The sequence below is a fragment of the Tyto alba genome, unplaced genomic scaffold, assembly GCF_018691265.1.
Source record: "Tyto alba isolate M040663 unplaced genomic scaffold, T.alba_DEE_v4.0 Super-Scaffold_2, whole genome shotgun sequence".
NCBI classification, from domain to species: domain Eukaryota; kingdom Metazoa; phylum Chordata; class Aves; order Strigiformes; family Tytonidae; genus Tyto; species Tyto alba.
In genome coordinates, this window is record NW_024881282.1 from 51169722 (window position 1) to 51191589 (window position 21868).

The 21868-nt window shown below is 40.9% G+C and overlaps 1 protein-coding gene across 1 annotated transcript; it reads left to right on the plus strand.

Moving 5' to 3' along the window:
• Positions 1–89: 89 nt before the first annotated feature.
• BEST3 (bestrophin 3) lies at positions 90–21835 on the plus strand. The gene is made up of 10 exons (XM_009968366.3): positions 90–248; positions 4004–4173; positions 5894–5988; positions 6554–6787; positions 12139–12293; positions 13012–13089; positions 13487–13639; positions 17027–17107; positions 18444–18595; positions 20929–21835. Exons 2-10 carry the CDS (start codon positions 4022–4024, stop codon positions 21833–21835), a joined length of 2007 nt encoding a protein of 668 aa, XP_009966668.2. The 5' UTR covers positions 90–248; positions 4004–4021.
• The last annotated feature ends 33 nt before the right edge of the window (positions 21836–21868 follow it).

The following is a 21868-nucleotide window of genomic DNA, read 5'->3' on the forward strand; positions in this document are numbered from 1 at the left end:
TTTGTTCCCTCTGTAACTGACAGGACAGAGTACTTGGCAAAAACAGACTTCCAGAAGTGGAAAGACATTTTAACCCCTGTTCTTGTCAGTCCACTCCTCCTGCTCGGCAGCAGCAACCCCTTGCTTCAGGTTAAGGGAAGAGCAAGGTGACTATTGCAGACTTGAAGGGGACTTTGTTTCGGACGTCTGAGAAAGAGGAAGGGTCCAGGATTTGCCTTCAGGCTTGGATTGCTGAATCAAAATAGCAGGTCAGTGGATATAGTGTGAACTTAATATGCTTTTATAGTTGGCTTAACTCTCTCTCGCTCACTTTCTCTACTATGCCATAAACCAAGAAATAAGGTGATACAATAACAAGGGGTAGGTCCACACAGAGGCAGTATTTATTTATACATTCTGTAATGTGCCTTTCATGGTCAGTTAGGAAACACTTATGGCTGTTAATTTTTACTGTGGTTTCTCTCTGAATTCTAATGCATCCTGAAATTCTCAGCCAGACAAAAATCCATTTACAGTTGGGCTCAGTATTAGTAGGGAGGGAAAAAAATCTTTTATTTTTAGGTGTTTATGCCTAAAGGCTTCTGATGATCTTACCAGAAGTGGAATAATATATAACTCACCTTTCAGCCTGTGTTTGAGAAAGTTTCAGAGAGGGAAAAATCACTGAGCAAAAGGAAAAGCAGTGTCATAGATATGAGCCAAAGTCTCTGCAGGCATAAAATAGGCATAACTTGCGTTATGTCCTCAAAGCTCATAAATCTATACCAGCAGAAAACCTAGCTCTATATCTGCTAATGAAGTTAAGGGCAACACAACTAATAGGAAAGTTTTTCATTACACCAGTGCCTGTGGTATCTAATCTAACTCTCTCTGTCCTTCTTCGATCCCGACCAAAACAGCGCTTAGGCAGGAATGTGCTGGGGGACATCATTATGCTTTGCTCTTCCTGTCCGTCTCAGCTGTAGCTTTTTAATTTCCTGTGACCATGACTAATGTTGGAAGGACTCTCAATCAACATGCTGCCCATGAACCAAGGGCATGGGACCACGGTGCAAGAACGAGACCCAGCACAAGGCTTTACGCCAAAACTTCTCATTGTGGGGACGGGGGAGGGGGGACTGTACCCAAGCAGCTGTAGTTGCTTCTAGAAAAAGAAACAAGAGTTCAGATTTAAATCTACATTTGCTATGTTGTAAAATCTAATCGAACAGACACATAGCTCTCTTTCATAGCTTCATATATTCTGAAGTGTTCTTAAATCACCTAATATGACTTAATGTGTATTTTAGGATGTTTAATTACATTACCCTGAAATCCCTGTATGAACCTAATGATAAATGTTCAATAAAGCATTTGCTTAGCAGGAAGATAAAACACAGTGCATCACATGCAAGGCAGGGCAAGAAAACCAAGGAACCAAAGCCTGAAATTGCTGTAACAGTCCCACTCTTCTTTGCCCCATTTCAGTGGCAGAAATAAAAAGCTGCAGGTACACAGTGCCTCCCAATCTAATGTGAAGAATTTCTGTTCAGAGCCAAAGGAATCAAGTAAAGTGCTAAGAGAGATGGATGGAATCTAATTAAGTGAAATATAGTTGCTTAAATTAAGCAGGCAAATTGCACTTCATGGAGAAAACTCTTCTCTCCCAGTCTAATGGGGAGGAAAATATTTTTAATCCTGAATCCTATTATCATTACAGCTCTGCAACTGAGGCCAAAACCCATCCACTAGGTCATGCAAGACAGGATTTGCTGCAGCTCTGTAGAGGAGGTGGACCCATTTTGTCCAGCGCAGCTACTGGACAGTTTCTGGCACCATCCAGTCACTGATGCCTGGAAGGATGACTCCTTCCTGAACCCCAGATGCAGAAACAGAGCCGTGGATTTGACACTAATTGCTGCCTTCCTGCAGAGCTGCAGATACTGTGAGGGGGCTGCAAGTAATCTTGTTCCCTTCATGGTCCATGACAGAAGGGACTGGACAGAAAGTTTCACAGATGCCCAGATAGCAGGGGAGACCAGCAGAGTCACTCAGCCCCAACTCTGTATGTCCCAGCTAAGTCAATTCTTCCTGAAGTTCATCTTTTGTTCAAGTATCTGCCCTCATCTTAAAGATCTTAAACCACAGGGTGTCCATCCACTCCCCTGTTCTGATATTTGGTTGCCACCACAGTTAGCAATTTATGTTTTACTTCACACTGCATTTGTCTAACTTCATCTTCTAATCATTGCACTGTGTTACACTGGGGGTCTGGGTTACTGCCAGACTACAAGCCCTCACATTATCCAGTATCTTTTCTAGATCTAAGTCCCTAGATGCAGACAGTCCCACTGGAGGTTTCCATTACAAATTGGATATTAGTGGGGAGATAGAGACATGCTTCTTGACAATATGGCTTGGACACACCTACTCCCCAACATCAATAGGCAAGGACTAAAGCCTCCCACAGTGATCCCAGGAAACTCAGTGTATTGTTAAGAGTATTTTTTACCCCATTCCTCCCCTGTGGACCAGCAATAGACTTCTCCCCTTGTTTATAATGCCCCATTTCTGCTGGAGAATGGAAATCTCTGCTTCCATTTTCTTAAGCGTTGCATCCTGACCACAGGCTTTTCAGCAGACAGAACTGCATTTCTGCATGCCAGTCAGCCAGTATGGCTCCTGAATTGAACTTTCTGGAGATCAGCAATGACAACAAAAAAAAATTAAAGTCCTGTGCCAAGTCTCAGAAACAGGAAAGCTATCATTTGGATGCTAAAGAATAAAACCCATGCATCTTAAAAAAAACAATAACACAAAATCTCTGAACCCATGCTAGCAAACCTCAAGCAGCCATTCTGCAGATGAGAAGAGACAGTCTGTCAGCAATAGAAAGCTTATGGTGTCTTTTCCCTGCTGATTCCCTTGGTGACTAAAAGAGAAAGTGGCACTTTTACAGCTGAATTTTAATGGCTTACTTTATGCTCTGCATCAGAGACACAGCCAAGTTGAATCAAATATTATCAAGCTATCTATTAACTAGGGGTTTAGATTTTTTTTCTGAGAGTAAATGACCTACAGTGGCATCAAGCAACTATAGACAAAAATCATATTTATGATACCCAATAACTACACTGAGGTTTTGTGCTTGTCTTAGTTACTTCCTTTCTTGTAAGCTGTACAAAATTGATTTCATCCACATTTGGAGTTAGTGGGTTTTTTATAAGAACATAAAAGATCCTGTAGCATCTCCCTACACTGGGAAAACAAGTAACAAACCCAGCATAAAATATTTACCTGTATACTTTTAGTACTCCTTTAATTACATTGTGTTGCACGCTGCCTACCTGAGCAACCCTGTGGCATTTTTTGAATGGCCATGCAATGCTGAAGTATTGATGAGCACATCTAGCTGCCAAGACAAGAAATAACAGGGTTCCCCAGCTGATCTCAGCTGCTGTCGTAACTGTTAATGAAAGAGGCAGTCTCCAAATCTCATTTGGTTTTAGATGAGTATAATTAACAAAGCCAGCTAAAAATATTGACTGGGGAGGAAGGTGCATTTGTGGAATTTAGTTTTATTTCTCTTGCTGGAGTGCTGACAAAATTCTAAAAAAATTTTCAAGCTTATTTGCTTCCTTTTCTTTGCTCACACCGGACTGGAGCAAACTGAAAGTAAGCAGAGGCTGCAAAGGTGTAATGTGTTCTTGCTGCTGCCACCCAGGCAGGGTCACATTTGGTGATAGCTCTTGCTTTTGGGTGGTCTTTGAAATAAAGCCCAAATGCAGCCTCACATACGTCAATCTGCAGGTCTTAATGGGGTTTGTAATTGCAAGTTTTTCATTTCTCTCTCCCTTTCCATATATATAAGTACACACAGCATGTATTTATCTATGTATATGTATACTATTATATGTATGTATGTGCGTGTATATCTATATATCTGTCTATGCAAGATGAATTCAGGTTAAGATACACTGTCTAAAATGTTGTTGGTTTCCTGCTTCTCTTCTACTGTTTCTAGGCACAGCCTGCCAAGACGATGACAGTCACTTATTCCAGCAAAGTAGCGAATGCCACTTTCTTTGGATTTCACAGATTACTCCTAAAGTGGAAAGGCAGCATCTACAAATTGCTGTACAGAGAATTTATTGTTTTTGCTACTCTTTACACAGCAATAAGTGTATTATACAGGTACACTCTTTCCAATTCACATATCATTAAATGTTATACTGAAGTTTCACATTTCATAGTATTAGGCTGATGAATGATGGTTGGGGGGGAGGTTACTCCATAATTATTGTCTTTTCCTTGGACCTTTTCAAATGTCCTTTCATTTCTACATTTACTTTAGCATTCCGCAGAAAGCATGTAGTATATAAGTATAATACTGCCTGTCATATTCAGCTGATTCTACTTTCAGTCCAGTATGGAGAAACCGCTCTACTGAAGTTAGGCTAAATAAACACCCATAGCTAGCCTCTGTTACATAGTTTTTATCATTCTGATGTTGAGTTGGCAGTGGCGAGCCTGCCTCTCTGCTTTACATGATAAGTATAGACCTTTTGTTCTACTTGCAGAACTGTGTCTTCAGTTGCTCAGTGGTAATTTCTTTAACAACTCCAAAAAGTAATAATTTGTGAGCCACATTATATAGTCAGGAAAAGCAAAGTTTTGCTTAAAGCTAGGACAGCATGCAAACTTTATTTTTAAGCTTGCAGAGAGCCAAGCAAAACTGCATGGAAACCAGACGTGGTTATTACCTGTGTGTCATCCAGCACCTGGGAGGGTCACATTAAAAGGAGAGTTGCTTCTTCCACCTATGTGTGAATTAAACACCTGTGTGGTAGATGCAGTGCATCAATTAGCACAATGAAATTTTTAACTGATGAAGTACACTACACAGAAGTATCAAAATCATACTTCAGCTCTTACCTTGATCTGTAATTAGACTTCAGTGTTTTCTTTTTATGTGAAGCAAAGAGAAAATGAGCTTTAGTTTGTCTGTGATTAATCACTAATCTTCCAAAAGGTTCGGTAATCTATACCTGTGAACTCAGAAAGAAGATTACAGCATTTATACATAAAGAAACACCAGAGTCACACATTTGTTTAAATTAATCTAGTTTTACTGAAATGTTAGGCAATTAAAGACCATGGTAAATACACCATGGAAAGCCTTCTATATGAACTGCAGGTTTTATTGCACAATTGTAAGCAAAACCCACCAAATATTTGTTATGTGTTCCTTTCATATGAAATCCAGGAATAACTGTAATACTAATCTATACAAATAAAATAATTCTTTATATTTAAGTTTGTTGTATTTCATTAGATATCTTTCTCCATGAGCAGAAGCTACCATGCTCCACTTATTTTCTATTATCTGGTGAATATTTTCCTCACTGCAAAATAAATATAGTTGTTGTATTTTTAATCTTGTGGAAAAGAGAAATTTCATAGGAGTAAGAGTAAAAAATGCTACAACGATGTAGCATTTTCAAATAAGAGCAATCATAGATTGGTAACCTTTTACAATTCAAGCTGATCTGAGCATTTTTATTAAGTAGCCCTCTGAAAAATGAGAGCAAGCTCTACCTGCAGACTTATGGCTTACTATCATCATTGGTCTGTATGAGATAGCAAGCTAATTCTCCAGGTATATTGATCCTAATTAGCAGTACTATTCAAATTAGTCATGAGAAAACTGCATCAACCAGGGAATAATATTGTATTCTCCTCCAGCTTCTTTATTACGTCAAAAGTGTTCAGCAGTTTACCTTTAAGAATTTGTTTGAAGATATTAGCCAAAGTTGCTCCTGATTGCACGTACCTGATTATTTATATGTATTCACACTTTGTAGCTAGTGCCAGAATATGATGAAAGGACAGATACATTTTATTTTTGCTGCAGATTTTTTCTTACAGGTAGCCAAAAACGGTTCTTTGAAAAATTATCAATTTACTGTGACAAATATGCTGAACAAATCCCAGTAACTTTTGTGCTTGGTAAGTACTGGTTATGTGTGAAATTATTCTCTAACACTGTCTTTGTTCAGGCATTCTGTGAATGTCCATGCATGGAAGAATTTCAGTGCTGAGGGGCATATGGGATGTTAGAGGCTCACAATAAAATCATCAGCTTCCAACAGGTCTCCTTAAATTCAAGTCACTTTTGTCACATCAACATTTATGCTCATGTTCTTAATATACCAATAAAAGAGTAAACTTTCCATATATGTATATGTATATGATGTATATGTGTATACAGTGCCCACTAACACTGATACATTGTGCTTGATCTTTCAAAGCACTAAATCCACTCAAAGTTTACTACAGAAGAGGAAATTTGAAAGTTCATGAGTATGAGGTACTCAGCTGGAATGGGCCATTAAGTTGCAGTGTCTATTAAATAATTTACATTGATTGCATCCTGGGTTTTGACATGACTTACTACATTTATTCTGGGAAGTGTAGCAGCTTAGTGATATGAGTAACACTCCGCAAACTAAAAGTATCCTAAACAGAAATCCTAATAGGCACTGGAGTTTTGTTCTTTCTTTCTAACCTACAGGTTTCTATGTTACTTTGGTGGTGAATCGCTGGTGGAACCAATTTGTGAACTTGCCGTGGCCAGATCGACTGATGTTCCTCATCTCCAGCTGTGTCCAGGGCAGAGATGAATATGGGCGCTTGTTAAGGAGGACTCTCATGCGTTATGTGAATTTAACATCTCTGCTGATCTTTCGCTCTGTGAGCACAGCCGTGTACAAAAGGTTTCCCACCATGGACCACGTCGTAGGAGCAGGTATTGCCGAGTCCTTCTCCCCAGAATGTCTTCCCTTTCCCTCAGAGGTGGGGAACAGGGACGGAAGGAGCCAGACCAATTTTTTCTTTCCTCTTTGGCCCCATGTGTGCTTCATACTAACTCATGTCAAAGCTACCACATTTTTGTCAGTGGCTTAAATAACATGCCCTTAAGCGTGCATCTTTAATACTCTTAAAGTCTTCATCTAGTGACACAATGGAAATCCAATGAGTTTCAGGCTCTTGCGTGGATCTGCTCTCAGACATCATGGAGGCAGTAGGCCTGCCCCGAACACACGGGCATACAGAACAGGTACAACATTCTCCAAAGCGTGAAAAATAATGTAGTTGTGCTGTAGTATGATGCAATAATAATGGTGACTTGTTATACAGCATTGCCTCATTGTCTAGAATATTACCTTGTCTTGAGTATCAGAGACTGGGCTCTGCAGTCATTCACAAGTACAGATTTATCTCAATTATTTGTAAGTAGATTGCATAGGTCATAGATTTACTGTGATACACTTAAAAAAACCCAGTCCCAAGGGTATTTTATTTGAATTTACAACCTCACCTTAAACTTAGTTTTTTCAGGGATAAATATACTAAGTATTAAGTGTGTCTTTATTTTCTGTTTGTTTTGATAACACAGCAAGTGTGATGATGGGGAAGAGAGTTAAACCATGTAAGACTACTTTGCTTGTCTATGAAGAACTGACCACGGAGTATTTAAAGGCAAGGTGTAACGCCATGCCTTCTGACTGGTTTGGTCGGTCATGGGTAGGACACCAGCACAGAGATGTGGGGATATGTTCCAAATAGGAGAAGTCATACATTTTTTTACTGAACATCTTACATTTCTTAAAATTCTTCTTCTTGGCAGAGATCAGTAAGTAAAGTTGTAGCAAGTGAAAATATTCAGTGTATATATACATATACACATTTCAAATATGTGTGAGAAACTTTGGATATTAAAGAAAAAAATCCAGGCAAAATACAGAATGCACTGACCTTACCAAAAAAAAAATCATTTATGTTAGATTCAGTTGGATTTTTAAGTTCTCTTCCTTGTGCTGTTCAACAAAACTGTTTACCTGAGCCTGTGAGAGGTCAAGGAAGCTTCTGTCACTCTCCCCAGCAATCTGCTTCTAGTACACACTGGAAAATTACAACATTTCCAGCAGGCTAATCCAGCTCTGCCTCCCTATTGCTAAAGACAATCTGTTCCAAAAGAGACAAAATGTTGCATGGTTGTACAAAAATTGTAGACTGAAAAACAAGTTTTGTTTTGGTTTTTAGCAGTGGAAAATACTCTACTATAAACTGTATAACTAAGTATTGATAGTGTAGTTAGCTCTGTGGATTTCAGTACTTATTTTGTAGCTTTTAATACATATTGTGCCACAGATTTTTTTGTCGATGCAGTACTGAGCACCTGAGGGTATATTTTGCTCCTATTAACATCCAGTGATTAAGACAGTACTCTGCAATTATTCCCCATCCCCCCCACAGCTCCCTATGGCATATCAGACTGCATGGGGATGCAACATTTAATATGAATGTGAGTGGCAGAATCTAATACTTACATCACAGTCATCATTGAAGCAAATTTTGCCGATTTTGCGTTTCTCTATCAGAGAACTGCCACAGCATAACTATTGCTACACATTTCCCTTCTCAGCAAATGAACTGCTTAAATTCATAAATTTAAAATCTGAGAACAGTATCATAATATTCTAGTCTGACTCATCCATAACACAAGACATAAAAGCTTACTCACAACAGTCTTTATCATGGTGCAATTTCTGACTGAGCTGTATTACCTTCTAGGAATATAACCAGCCCTGGTTTAAAATTCAACTGGGTATAATGGAGACTACATCACACCTTAGGTGAATGGACATTCACAAGGGTGAACTTGCTGTTGAAAAGTGAAATTTTATTCTCAGTCTAAACTTGCAGAGAGTCATCTTCTAGTCATCAGATTTTGTAATGCATTTGGGTTATTCTTTTCTTAATTAGATTTTAACGTTAGATTCTAATTAACACCATTTTCTCTCAGTAGCTACCTGTTAGCAGAGTGTATAAAGACTTGAATAAACTTAGGAGCTTCACCTTCTGTAGTATCTCCCTACAAGGGATGGTCTTCAGTGCTGGATCTTCCTCCTAATTATTTTCTAAACTTTTTTTTTTTTATATTTTTTAACATTCTTTACGAAGCTGAGGGCAGTAGATGTATCTAGGTTCGTGACATTACGATGCTGAGCACTGAGGCACACTTGCTGTAACTGTCAAATGCCTAGCAGCAGTCCCGAGCATACCAATCCTGTTGGCTGCAAGGTGCAAGAGGGAAGTTGGGTGCTCAAGAACATGAGTAATGAATCAGCAGCTCAGCGGAGAGCAGCCCAAAGCAGCTGGTAGGAAATGCTGAAGAGAAACATGAGGTGTGAGCCCAACTACATGAATACCTACGGACAGCTGAAGTTTGCAGTGCCAAACCCTCTACTGGAATGAAGCACCTGAATTAATTCTTTCCCACATAACACAGAAGCAGAAAGTGAAACTTTCATCTGCTCGATCGTTGTTAGCACACTCCGGAGATGTGGGAGATGACTGCTGTTCAGTTCCTTCTCTAACCTCTAGTCTTCAGAGTATTTGATGTGGGTACCCTCAACCTATCTTGTCTCCAACCATTCAGTTTTGATGAGAGAACTGAATGCTATTCGAATCACTTGAAGGAGAGCACGAGTGACTTATTCCAGCCAGGCTTGTGTTCTCATCAGTAATTTCCCCATAAGATCACTCTGGCTGACACTGTTCACATTAGTGTCCTTTGATTCTTTACTGATTGCATCCCATGTCAACCTGCTCATACTTTCACAAGGATTCAGTGCCCTGTCATTCCTTAGATCATCCTTTTCAACACCATGGCACAGTATTTGCCAAATATTTCCAGTTTTCTGCAACTGCTCCCGTTTTCCAGTGCTTGTCAAAACAAGAGTTACTGTTCAGATTGTTCCTCAGCTATATCTTTGAATACTCATGAATAAAAATAGTATGACCATATTTAGAAACCATTTGATTTTAATAACTGAGGTATAATATCCTACCCTGTATTTGATGGAATATAGTGTTTCTTTACTGCTGCAATAATAGCAAGCAGTTCTGAACTGTATATTGTTGCCATAACCTCCACCAGCAGTAAGAGCAATCTAGATTTGCTTAATATTTTCTGTGATAAGGATACTCTGCATTATTAATATCCATCAAAGAGAATATTTAATTAATACAAACATGAACACCTTAACTTTTAAAATAATGACAATTTGAATGTTATTGTTAAAAGAACCAGGTGTTGTTGAGCTTTTCTGAACAAAAAGTTACCCAGTTTCAGTGGAGAGCTGAACTAATCCTTGGAGATTTGCTGTTCTTTGTGACCCCCTCAGGCTGTGTCCTTCCAGATAATGACTTCCCAGAGCTTCTCAAATGACTTGCATGCAGTGTTTACTCCAGACTGTCAATTTTCTGATATTCTGACTATCTTTCAGCCTGATAGAAACATCATTTCCTGTCTCATAATGAGCAGGCTGGCCAGCCAAAAATCAAAGGAAGCCTGAAAGACTGACTTTTAGGAGTCAGGAGTCATGACTAGCAGGTCAATTTGTCTGGTTGCCTGATTATTTCTGTGCAGTTGATTATGAGAGCTAGCTGCAAACTGTCCAGGGACCTTTTAAAAGCTATATCTTATTCTGTTCTTAGATTCTAGGATACTGCAGGAGTACTGTGTCTTGCTACTGATTTTTTCCCCTTCCACATAATTTTCTGTCTTGTCTTTGCGTTCCTTCTCAGTAGCTGCAGTATTTCATACCTCCTGTGTTGACTTGTTGCAACTGTGCAGCAGTGGCATTTTCCTCAAGAGAATATTTAAGAAGGTTGCCATGTTTAACAAATCTCCTTTTACCTTACTCACATTTTTATACAAAACACACCTGAGTTTGTGTATATTTATTTTTTTGCTCATTTGTGTATCTTTAGCAATGTTAGCAACAATGGGCCAATTCTTAGTTACTAGTTGGAGACTAGAAAAAAAAATCCCATCTACTCTCAATTCCCTTACTGAATTTTCAGCACTCAAACTTGTAACTGATTGGCTGAGCCACTTATTTTGGGGCTGCCATGTTACTAACTTTGTCCTGTTTTGGAGCTAATGTCAACACAACAGAAGAATCCTTATACCCACCCTGGTAGGTGGCACACACCTGAGCAAAAGCTAAGAAGAAACCTGAAAGATTGATCCAATCCCAGAATATCCAGGATTTGGACAAAGGAAATATGAGGTTCCCCCTCATGAATTCTCTGAGGTTGTTTTTCTCAAAAGGTGGGTGGAAGGAGGACAGCAGAGCGGAGCTTTCTTACCCAAGGGGGTAGCAGGGTTGCTCCCGTGCCAGTCCCAGGCAGCGAGCAGCTCTGATGCAGGTTTTGCCACACGCAGCCCTGGCTCCCCTGCTACCTGACCTTGGACTTGCTTGCAGCAGGGGGAAGCAGGGCTTCACAAGGCCAGGGGAACTCTGCAGGAAACATGATGCCTTCCCAGCACCCCAGCGAGGCAAACTGCCAGGCAGAGAGCAGCTTCAGCCCGCAGCCCCACAGCACGTCATCTGGCCCCTCGTCCCACTAGCAGCGGGATTTCTGTGCAGGATTCCTTTTCCATCTCTTTGCACGCCTTCGCAACCCCAAAGAAAACATGAAACAATCTGGCAGGGAAGTATTTCGCTGGCAGAAGGCACACTCTCTGTTGAGCTCTGTTTCATGCATGCACTTGTATCCTCTGTTGCTTGCTCACTGCTTTGCAGATTTACCAAAAAATTATCAGAATCAGAAGGTCACATAACTGCCCTTACAACATGTGTTGAGATGCCATCATTGCTGAAAGGTGACAGTTTCTTGACTGATATATCTTGTTCCTTATTTTTCTGAAAGTAGAATATGAAACTAGAGTAATCTGTACAATTCCTAGTATTATATGTATCTACAATATGTCAGAGGTCAGATATGAGAACACAGTAATAGCAAATTATTGCAAGAATTGATCAAAAGGGATTTTGCGTAGGTAGTTCTTGCAAAAGAGAAGTTGTTTCAAGCAACATCTACCCTGGCAAAAAAAGCCTAAAAAGAAAAAAAAGGAGGAAGCTACTAGTTAGAATTATAAATAGTGTTTTGCATAGTTCTATGAAAATATAGCATAAACAGATTCAAACATATTAAAAATTTATAATATCAGTAGCATCGAAAGCATGGAATAAATTAAGTCTTTTTTTTGGGGGGGGTGGGGGCGGGCGGGGAAATAAACAGGTTTTATGACAAGATATGAAAGAAAAATTTTTGATGACCTTAAGTCTCCCCACCTGAAATACTGGGTTCCATTTGTTTGGTTTGGAAATTTGGCATCGAAGGCACGAAAAGAGGGAAGAATCCGAGACAGTGTAGATCTGCAGACTCTGATGAATGTAAGTAGAAAAAGTAAATCTACAGAAAATTAATCTGAAAATGCTATGTGGTAGCTTTTCACTTACATAATTTGATTTAGCACACACAGCTCTCCAGTGTCATCTAAATGGTCTTAACTCAGGATTTATACCACTTTTCTCTGTGTAACGATGTACACTCAAGCACACACAGCAGCAGTTTGCTGGGATTGTGTTTATATGATTAAGAAGGATTAACTGAAGCAGCAAATTGATGAGTAAAAAATTATTGTAACATCACTGTAAATTCATACTTGTTCTATTGCTGCAGGGAAAAAAAATGAGAGTAATTTGACATTTTGAAGATTCTAATATCAGTTTCAGGGAAGATAACCTCCCTCAATATTTCATTGAGTGGTCAAACACCCTTTTTATGATATGATGTATTCTCTTTCATGTATCACTAGAGTGTGGATAAGATAGAAAGACGAGATAATTTGTGAAGAAATATGTAATATACTAAGCATTCCAACTCCGTAAACTAAGTGAATATTCAAATTTGACAATGGGGTGTTGGATATAATTACAGTATCGATTTATACATACTATACTTGCATATCTCTCTGTCTATTTATATGTGCAAAAGTAAACTGTAACAAAATATTTGTAATTTGAATTGAACCCCATGCAATTTTAGTTTGTTGGGGTTTGTTTTTTCTTTTTTTTTTTTTTTCTTTTTTTTTTTTTTTTTTCTTTTTAGGAGATGAATAAGTACCGGTCTTGGTGTAGTCTTTTGTTTGGTTATGACTGGGTTGGAATTCCATTGGTCTATACCCAGGTACTGAGCTATCATCCTTTACAAAATTCAAAACACAATTTTCATAAAAGGGGAGCTTGGTTCTAAACACCCATAGACTCAACCAGGGTCTCCGAGCTGTTGAGCACTCGTTGAGTCCCTCGTGATCACGGAGGCCTGGCTAACTATTTAAGTCATATTTAATGGGGAGATGAAGTCCTTGCATGATCTGGGAGAGGGGAGGAAAGCACTGAAATGTTTTTATGTTTCCTGAGTCTTCTTCCTGCTCATAATTATTCCCGTGGACTCTCTATTTGTAATACCTCCCTATAGATTGGCAAATTATACGCAAAAGGCGGTCAGAGACCTTTGAGTATGTGTTGCCTTATTCATAAGATTGTATTATTACATTAATTCAATGAAGTTTTGTTCTTTGCAGGTTGTTACTCTTGCAGTCTATACTTTTTTCTTTGCCTGCCTGATAGGGCGCCAATTTTTGGATACTGACCAAGGATACCAGGGACATGACTTAGATCTTTACATTCCAATCTTCACACTGCTACAGTTCTTCTTCTACGCAGGATGGCTCAAGGTAAACTAGCTTTCTAGAAAGGTCATGGGGGAACCCTCCTGGGGGGAGGCTGATGAAGATGTCAGAGCTGAAATCAAAGTTGTCAGATTTCTGGCATACTGTAAAATCAACGAAGGTAAATGGAGTTACACCAAAGCTGAATTCAGCCCGAAGTGTCCTGTAGTCACAAACAAACATCATGCAATACATTTTTAATCCCCTGTCAGATCTTACAGTAAGAAATGATTGGGAACCTGAAAGAGCCCATTTTAAAAGGACCAGTGCAGCCACAACTCCCCAGTGGAGTATTACTCCATCAGGATTGGGTCCCAGGACTTGGCCTATAAAATGACAGATGAAAGATTTAAAAAGAACCCTTTCTCCCACTCCACTGTGCAATGGGGAGATACTGCTGCAGACCTCGCGTGGGTTGAAAGAGACTGCATCTTACTTCTTCTGATCAAAGCCAGCCTTTAGTATCTGCTATTAACTTAATCAGATGCAGGCAATTAAAGGTCTCCGGTTCCAGAGAGCTATCAAACAGCGACAGCCAATAATGGCTACAACCCCAACGCATAAAAATGTTCATTAAAAAGAAGAATTATAGAAAGAATTGGATGCTACTCATCAGCCCACTGATGCCTGCTCAGTTAACATATCGCCATTGATCTGATAGTCGAGTAATTAAGCCACATACCTCATGCCAGTTCTCTCCTCTGTAGTGAGTATCAAGGTAGACTAACTGGAAAAAAGTTTCAAATAAAAAGCAAGCTAGTACATTAGGGTCTATGTGCATTAAGATTTCCTTTTGGGATTATCAATCATGGCTGGAAACTTAGAGCTAACTTTTCTGTGAGAATATAAATTGCACAAAATTGGCCAGCTTTAGAGCCCCCTTCTCACAGCCATTCTCACAGCCAACTCCAAAGGGCAGAGAAGAGAGGGCAGCACACCAAGCTGGCAGATTGTGGGGGAAAGTAAAATCCCTGCAGGGCAAGCTCGTCCAGTCCTGTGTCCTAGGAAATCAGGGAGGGGGGGCAAAGGGGTCTGCTGCATAGGGACCAACCGAGAGGAGAGAGCGCTTTGCTCCTGCAGAAATTTGAGGTTTTTTTCTCTAGGCAATGTCTTCCAGGGTTTTACTAGCAGGTTACAAAACTGTAAGCTGTTCCTCTTGACCACTCTGCTGGTGCTCCTGAGGGGAGAATGGTTTCCCCTTCATCGGCACCCAAGGCTGTTAGTAGCATCTCTTTCAATTAGACTCAGAACTTCCAGCCAACTCCTGGCTGCATCAGGTACAAGATGACATTGTAACAGAAAAATCTTCTGCATAAGGAAGTGAAACGGAGGAGAAGCAGGCTTAAAAAGCAAATTTAATATCAGCAATGCTCCCTCAGACTGGAGGTTTGTTTAAAGCTGCGGTGCCCCTGAGTCAGAATATTTCTGTCTTGAAGGTTACAGCCGGTTTCCTGCTGAGTGTGTTGGGCTTTGGCTGCCAGGCTGCAGAAAGGACCCCGAGCCATTGACTTCCAGTAACCTGGCAATTCCTCAGAAATGATGACTAAACTGAGCTCATTTGTTGGCCTTGGGCCTGTTTTTTTATACCTACAATACAGGGACAAAGTTTCCCATCACATGAGACACTTCTAAATCCCCATTTTCATTACAGGAATAGACAGACCATCCAAATACAGGGCTTAGTTGTCCAGCACTATATTCCTTTCCTGAGAATAAAGTCATGTCTCACATGTCAGGACCAGGTTAATGAAGGAAAAGGCCAGCGCTGCTGTTGCCTCTGTCCCAGTTCTGCTCAATCTTTTTAGCTCATATGACAGGTTTTGCAGTGGATTTTTGGGTGGTGATCCCCTGGTTCACACTGAGCTGTTCCAGTGTCTTCCCTGGAGACCTACAATACAGTCTGCGTTCTGGATCATTCCTATTGCAGCACTTCCATAGCTATACCCAAAATGTAACGCCGTGGGCCAGGTCAGCGAGTGTGAGCAGAGGTGTCCCCATCTCCTTTTTATTCCTCCTGCCTTACAGGTGTTTTTGTCGTGTTAGTCTGCTCAGCAGTTCATTTGTCTTGACCACTGGTCTCTAAAGTGGTGGCCTAGGAGAGTGCTTACCCACTGGTACAACCTAGAGGCACATTGGGATAAATAGCCAGGGAGTGACTGCCTTACTATTATAAGTTATTTAGCTCATAGCTGTCCATAGCAAGGTCCATGAGCAGGTCTATTTAATCATACAGTCGCTTCACCCATATCCACATTAAACCGATGATCTCGCCACTGCTCCTACACATGGCCCTGGTGAACACCAGGAAAGCTTGGGGGGTCAGCAAGGATGTAACACGCTTCCAAACTGGGGCTTAAAAAGACAAACAGAAGGATAAAAGCACGGAGGGGAGATGATATTAAACTCAGTGTATCAAGTGACTGAGAAATAGAGAATCAGTCTGAATTTCCTAAAATTTTTTATCTTTTTAAAATTTTCTTATTTCATCTTTTTTTCTTCTCTCTCAGCAGCTATGAATTTCCCACCCCCCCCCCCCCCAATGTACTTTGGTGATCATGGGTGGGGCAGAGGCCGTCTCTGGTTGATTTTCCATTTATTTATTTCTTAGGGAAGGACTGGATAAGGCTGTGGGCAGCCAGAGAGGTTTCCTTTCCCAGCCTAGTTCCCAGACTAAGAAGTCTCACCACAAAGGTGCCTGAGCACACTGTTTGGTTATCTTCTCCACAGGATGGGCTTCTCCCCTGCAGTTTTAATCACTTCATGTACAGAAACCCAAACTAGCAGGCTGAATTAAATAACAAACTCAGATCCTTTTTCTTGGCTTTGGGTAGCATGATTCCCGGTGTCTACTTAAGTCAAGCCTTTTGGTGGGCTGCTTTTCCTGAAAAGCCTCAGAGGGATGCCATCAGCATCACCCCCGATAAAGAGTCAGGGGCTCAGGGCTGAGCTGGGGAGACGAGCTGTACTCCCTCCGGCAGACGCCCGCTGCAGGGCTCAGGCATGCTGACCCAATGGGCTGGTGGAGTGTTGTGACCATAATGAAATAACAGAGCCTCTAGCTGCTAAACCATTCATTTAAATCAGCCAAAGACAACAGTAAGGGAAAGTAATGACTGTCTTATGTGACAATTACCGTGGCCCAGACGTGTCTCAATTCCCCGTAGGCCAGCTCCAACAATCATGATTGACAGCACCAATGAGGCAGGGAGGTATGAATCCATAGGGAAAGCAAGATGTTCCTTCACTAGGCTGGCAAACCTATCATATGGCAGCTCAAGCTATGATTGCAAGTGACAGGCAGGGAGAGAGAGAAAAATCTGATCCTATTTTCTCTGCGGCAGCAGTCCTGACATGGCATGCCAACCTCTATTCACTGTCTCATTTTCCTTTCAGGTCGCTGAACAACTTATTAATCCATTTGGAGAAGATGATGATGATTTTGAAACTAACTGGTGTATCGATAGAAATTTACAGGTTGCTGTTGTTATTTCTACTTCCGGCTTTACTGTACTATAGGTTATCATTGCATTTAGTCCTGTTTCTTATATTGAGGTAGAAATTAAGGGCAACAAGTGTCAGCAAAACAAAATCTTTCCCTGAAGGAGTACCTATGGCTGTGATCCCCAGCTTTTGTTTTTTACAAGCTAATGCAGCTTGATTTTGGTATTTGGCATTTATGATGCCTGACTAAACATGCAAACAGCTGACCTGAAACCATAATCTCTCTTTATGCCTGGAAAAACATGTAATGTAGGTCAATCCTGCAAAATCCAAAAGCCATCTATTCCCACATAGATAAGAACAATTTTTGTTAATCTGAATGTCTAGAGATTACAATATTGTATATGAAACTTCCTTAAAAAAAAAAAAAAAAAAAAGGCAGTGAAGATACCAAAAAGACCAAGCAGGGTCCTGAACTAATAGGCAGGGCCCATACCATAATTCGTGTTGTGATGCTGCTGCCCATGGCATCTGTGGTCGGCCAGTGTCCTCAGTGGCAGGAGCTGTAAAATGGCCAGGGTACCAATTTATTCCAATTACCCCCAGTTCCTAAACAGGCCCTGTCTGTCATGCAATGAAGGAGCCCAAAAACATGAAGAGTTCCCATGGCACTTGCTGCTCCCCTTGCAGGAAGAGCCAAATATAGGGTTGAGCTGCCGCTGGACCCCGCATCTGCTGGGGACAACTGAGACTGCAAAGCAGAGCCCAGGTGTTAGAGGGAGCAAGGGCAAGGCAAGCAAACCAGCATATGAAGCAAAGCAAGTAATGCAGGTACGCGCAGGAGTGGGAAAGGCCTTCACACTGTCAAAGATGCTCCCTGCCTTAACACCATTTTAGTCTACTTGTGCCTCAGAGCCCTTTGTATAAAATATATTGGGAGGCCTAGAACAGGATGGTCAGATGCTTGGTTCTGAATGTCTTAAAATGTGAACAAAGCCTATCAGAAAGCTTCTCGACCTCTGGACGTTTTAAGGAGCACAATTAATAGTCTATACAGACTTCCCATAGCACATGGAGAATCACATGTCCATTTGACTATAACAAGCATGAGGAAGGGACTTCAATCTGACTCAAATATCTTTGCAGCATAGAAGACGCAAATTACAATCAAATGTATGCTTTCATGAGTATAGGAGGATCTAGGGGGCATATTTTATAATACTGAGTCTCTTCCCAATGCCCAGCCCAGCATACACAGCTTACTTTAAAAGATTTGTGAAAGAAATGTTGACCCAGGGAGTAAAAAGCAGATTATTTCTTATATTGTACTATGTTGAAAATGACATGATTTATACCAAAAAAATCTAAGGTCTCACTTCTGGCGGTGGACGAGATGCACATGAATTTGCCAAGGATGGAGAAAGATATTTACTGGAATGATTCCTCTGCCCGGCCACCCTACACAAAAGCAGCTGCTGATTACTGTATTCCTTCATTTCTTGGATCGACTATTGAAATGGGGTGAGTGGCACTAAGGGTCCTTAATGCCATCAGAAAGGTCACCACCCCTACAGCCCACATTGATTGACGGACAGTCAGCATAGGGCTACGGGCTGTGATGATACTGTGAGTGGGAAAGATGGAAAATTATGTTAGAAGGGAGTGTACAGGCTGGTGTTGGTGGGATGATGTCTCCAGTGGTCAATGTGCTTATAGGAATTGTGCATCCATAGCTTAAATTGTTGATAGTCTCTGAGCCCAGGATGGAACCTGAAGACGGTGACTTGACTTTTCTTAACAGTTCTTTATCTACTACAGCTTCTTCACACACACCCTAGTTAGAAAAATAGCTATTCCTTTGCTTCTTTAGCTAGCAGATGATGGCTAAAATCAGTCCAGATTTTTGTGAATATAAACAAGAAATTATCTTAAACATAGTATGACATTTCATTGACTAATAATCTAGGCATGGAAGTCACAGCGGTCAGATTTTGTGAAGGGATAAAGGAGTTATTTGCAGAGATCAACACAAGAACCATCATTATAAGGAAACATATAGAGGATATAGGATTGGCCCATGTTGTCAGGTTCTATATGAGAAATTGGTGATAAACCAGTTAGCTTAGCAGCTGTTGAGTTTAAACATTTGTGACGTGCTTTAATATAGAACAGGTCAGTAAGTGTAAATGCCACCATGCCCGAACAAGTACCAGGGCAAGTAGACATTTTTAGCTGAAAAATCTTTTAAAAAACTTTATAGTAGCCCTTTTTTAACCTTTAAAACTTATCTCAAGAAGTTTTCCATTTTTCCAAAATTTTCCAGCTTTTATCAAAATAAAATGTGGTTAATTTTTTGCTTCATTTGGCCTGAAAATTGGTGTTTTTTCATTTTCATTCCTCTTATTTTTCCATTATTGCATGCATTCTACTATAAAGAACAATGGTTTATATGAGTTCCTTTTATCACATACAACATTTTCAGAATTTATTTCCTTCTGGTAAAACTATAAAATGGCCAAAAGAAAAGCAAAGAAGAAAGTAAAAAAGTAAAGAAGAGAAACTCACAGGATAAAATTTATTTTACTGAAATTCTTAGGGGAAAAAAAGTGGCAACGAAGAAACATTATTAAGTCTGCAAACTATTTTTTAATAAGAAGCACTTCACACAAAAAATTAAGGGGAAAGTGAATGAAAAACAGCTCCATGTTAGCTCCTGTGAAATGCAAAGAGCTCTGATGTTTTGACATTTTTATTATTTCTTTTCTCCTCTGAACTGTTTCTCTGTCATCTCTGTCTAAAAAAAAAGAAAAGGTAGTTCTTATGCAGACTTCAAAAATGAGGTCTAAAGATTCATCCAATTCCAAAGCAATATATAAAACTTGAACCCAAGTCTTCACCAGCCTCCTCAAGCCAACATCTGTAACAGGTTGCCCAGAGGGGTGGTAGGTGCCCTATCCCTGGAAACATTCGAGCTCAGGTTGGACAGGTCTCTAGCTGAAGATGCCCCTGCTCATTGCAGGGTGGGATTGGACAAGAGGGCCTTTAAGGGTCTCTTCCAGACCAAACCATTCTATGGTCTTCACAAATGCTGGATGAGGTTCCTCTGCCTTTCCGGGTTAAAGATGCCTCCCTGTGCTCCTCACCTCAGATTTGGCCTGAGTCCCTTTGCCATCCTTGCCCTTAGGACAGGTAACTGGGCCAGTTTGGCTTGTCTTGTGGGTTGCACTGAGTCAGTAATGTGTACTGAATTGCCTGGCAGACACAGAAACAGTTGTTCTCATGAACGACCGAGGCCAGGCAGGAGAATAGTACCAGGTACAGGTGGCACTTTCAGACAACACTGTCATGCTTCAGAAGTAAGTGAGATTTGGCCATCTGAGTAATTCCAACATTTTTTTAAACTGTCGCACTCTGCTTCCAGGAGTAGCTTTTTCACTGTTGTTATTTTTGTGCAAAGGATTCTGCTGAAAAAAGTATCTAGAGCACCAAGCAGTGTTTCTTTCTCCCCTTTCTGTCACCTGAAGCACAAGATTAACCATGTGGAGCTTCCACAGAAGGCTGCAGTCCTAATATGAAATGGTGCCAGATTACTGGCTGGATGCCCTCCCAGCCTGGTCCTCAGGAGAAGAGACATCTGGATGTGGAGAGCTTTCTGTGTGATTTGGCTGATCCAAAGACACAGGCACTATTTCCTATCACCCCCATCCCTTTTTCAACCCTTCTATGCCCTTCTCTGGGGACACGCTAGGGCTTCAGTTCCTATGTCTTCCTGCTGAGACAGCAGGATATATGTGCATGCAGATCGCACTCTTGCTATACATGAGTGACACCTACTACCTGGCTTTATTTGACAGGCTGGCTGATACCGAATTCCTCTATGGGGAAGAGTGGCCTTGGGAAGAGGAGAAACATCGACGACAACATTCGGTGCTGAGAAGAGTCAAGAGATTTCTCAGTGTTCATGAGGGCCCTTCATCACCGGCTCACCGGCGCTACAGTCGGCAGACAAGTGAGAATTCGGTGTTTTTCCCTGCAGATGAGAAGGGGCACATCAGACGGTTGCAGGAAATGCACACGAAGGGGAGACACTCTACCTCGAGCTTCAAGAAGAAACATGAAGCAGTTGACAGAAGGAACAGGCTTCACAGTAGCAGAGATCTAGGACCCATAACTGAAACCACAAGGAACGAGGCACATTTCGGCGACAGCGACACCTCATCCGAGACAAACAAGCCAGTTCCTGAGGTCATCATCTCTAAAGCCGAGGAGCAAGCACCTGATGTGCTGGGCAAACCAGATCTGCAAATGAAGCGCACCGCAAGCCTGTCAGAAGAGAAGCTCCAAAGGAGCCTAACTGAGGCAAATGTGACTCTTCTGGACGATCCTTTTTTCCCCCCAGAAATGACTACATACCTCCCAGGCTCTGAGGTGCATCAGTCACTTCCTACTGTGATAGGGGAGCCCAAACATGAACCTCATGGTAGTAACATAGCTGGTTTCATAACAGATCATGAGAGAAACCTTCAGCGATGGAGTTTACCGAGCTTCCATAGTCCTAGTACAGTGTCAAATGCTGACACTGCACCACCTGTAGCAGATTCTGGGACAACTTCACAACAAAGGACCTTCAGTAATGGAAATAATGTTACTTCTGCTGCTGCTCCAGAGGTGTTTGAGATGCAGCACTTATGGGAAAATCTGGATAGTAAAGAAACAGCCATAGTAGAATTTTCTAATGAAAAAACTGAAAGAAAACTTTGACTGTTCTTCCCCTGGGTTTCACTGAACTTCTCA

Excerpts from the sequence above, each read along its gene's own strand:
- BEST3 (XM_009968366.3), top strand. The coding sequence starts at position 4,022 with ATGACAGTCACTTATTCCAGCAAAGTAGCGAATGCCACTTTCTTTGGA. Across the intron at positions 12,294-13,011 it reads ATCTGCAGACTCTGATGAAT|GAGATGAATAAGTACCGGTC; the intron begins GTAAGTAGAAAA and ends TTTTCTTTTTAG. Across the intron at positions 13,090-13,486 it reads TTCCATTGGTCTATACCCAG|GTTGTTACTCTTGCAGTCTA; the intron begins GTACTGAGCTAT and ends TGTTCTTTGCAG.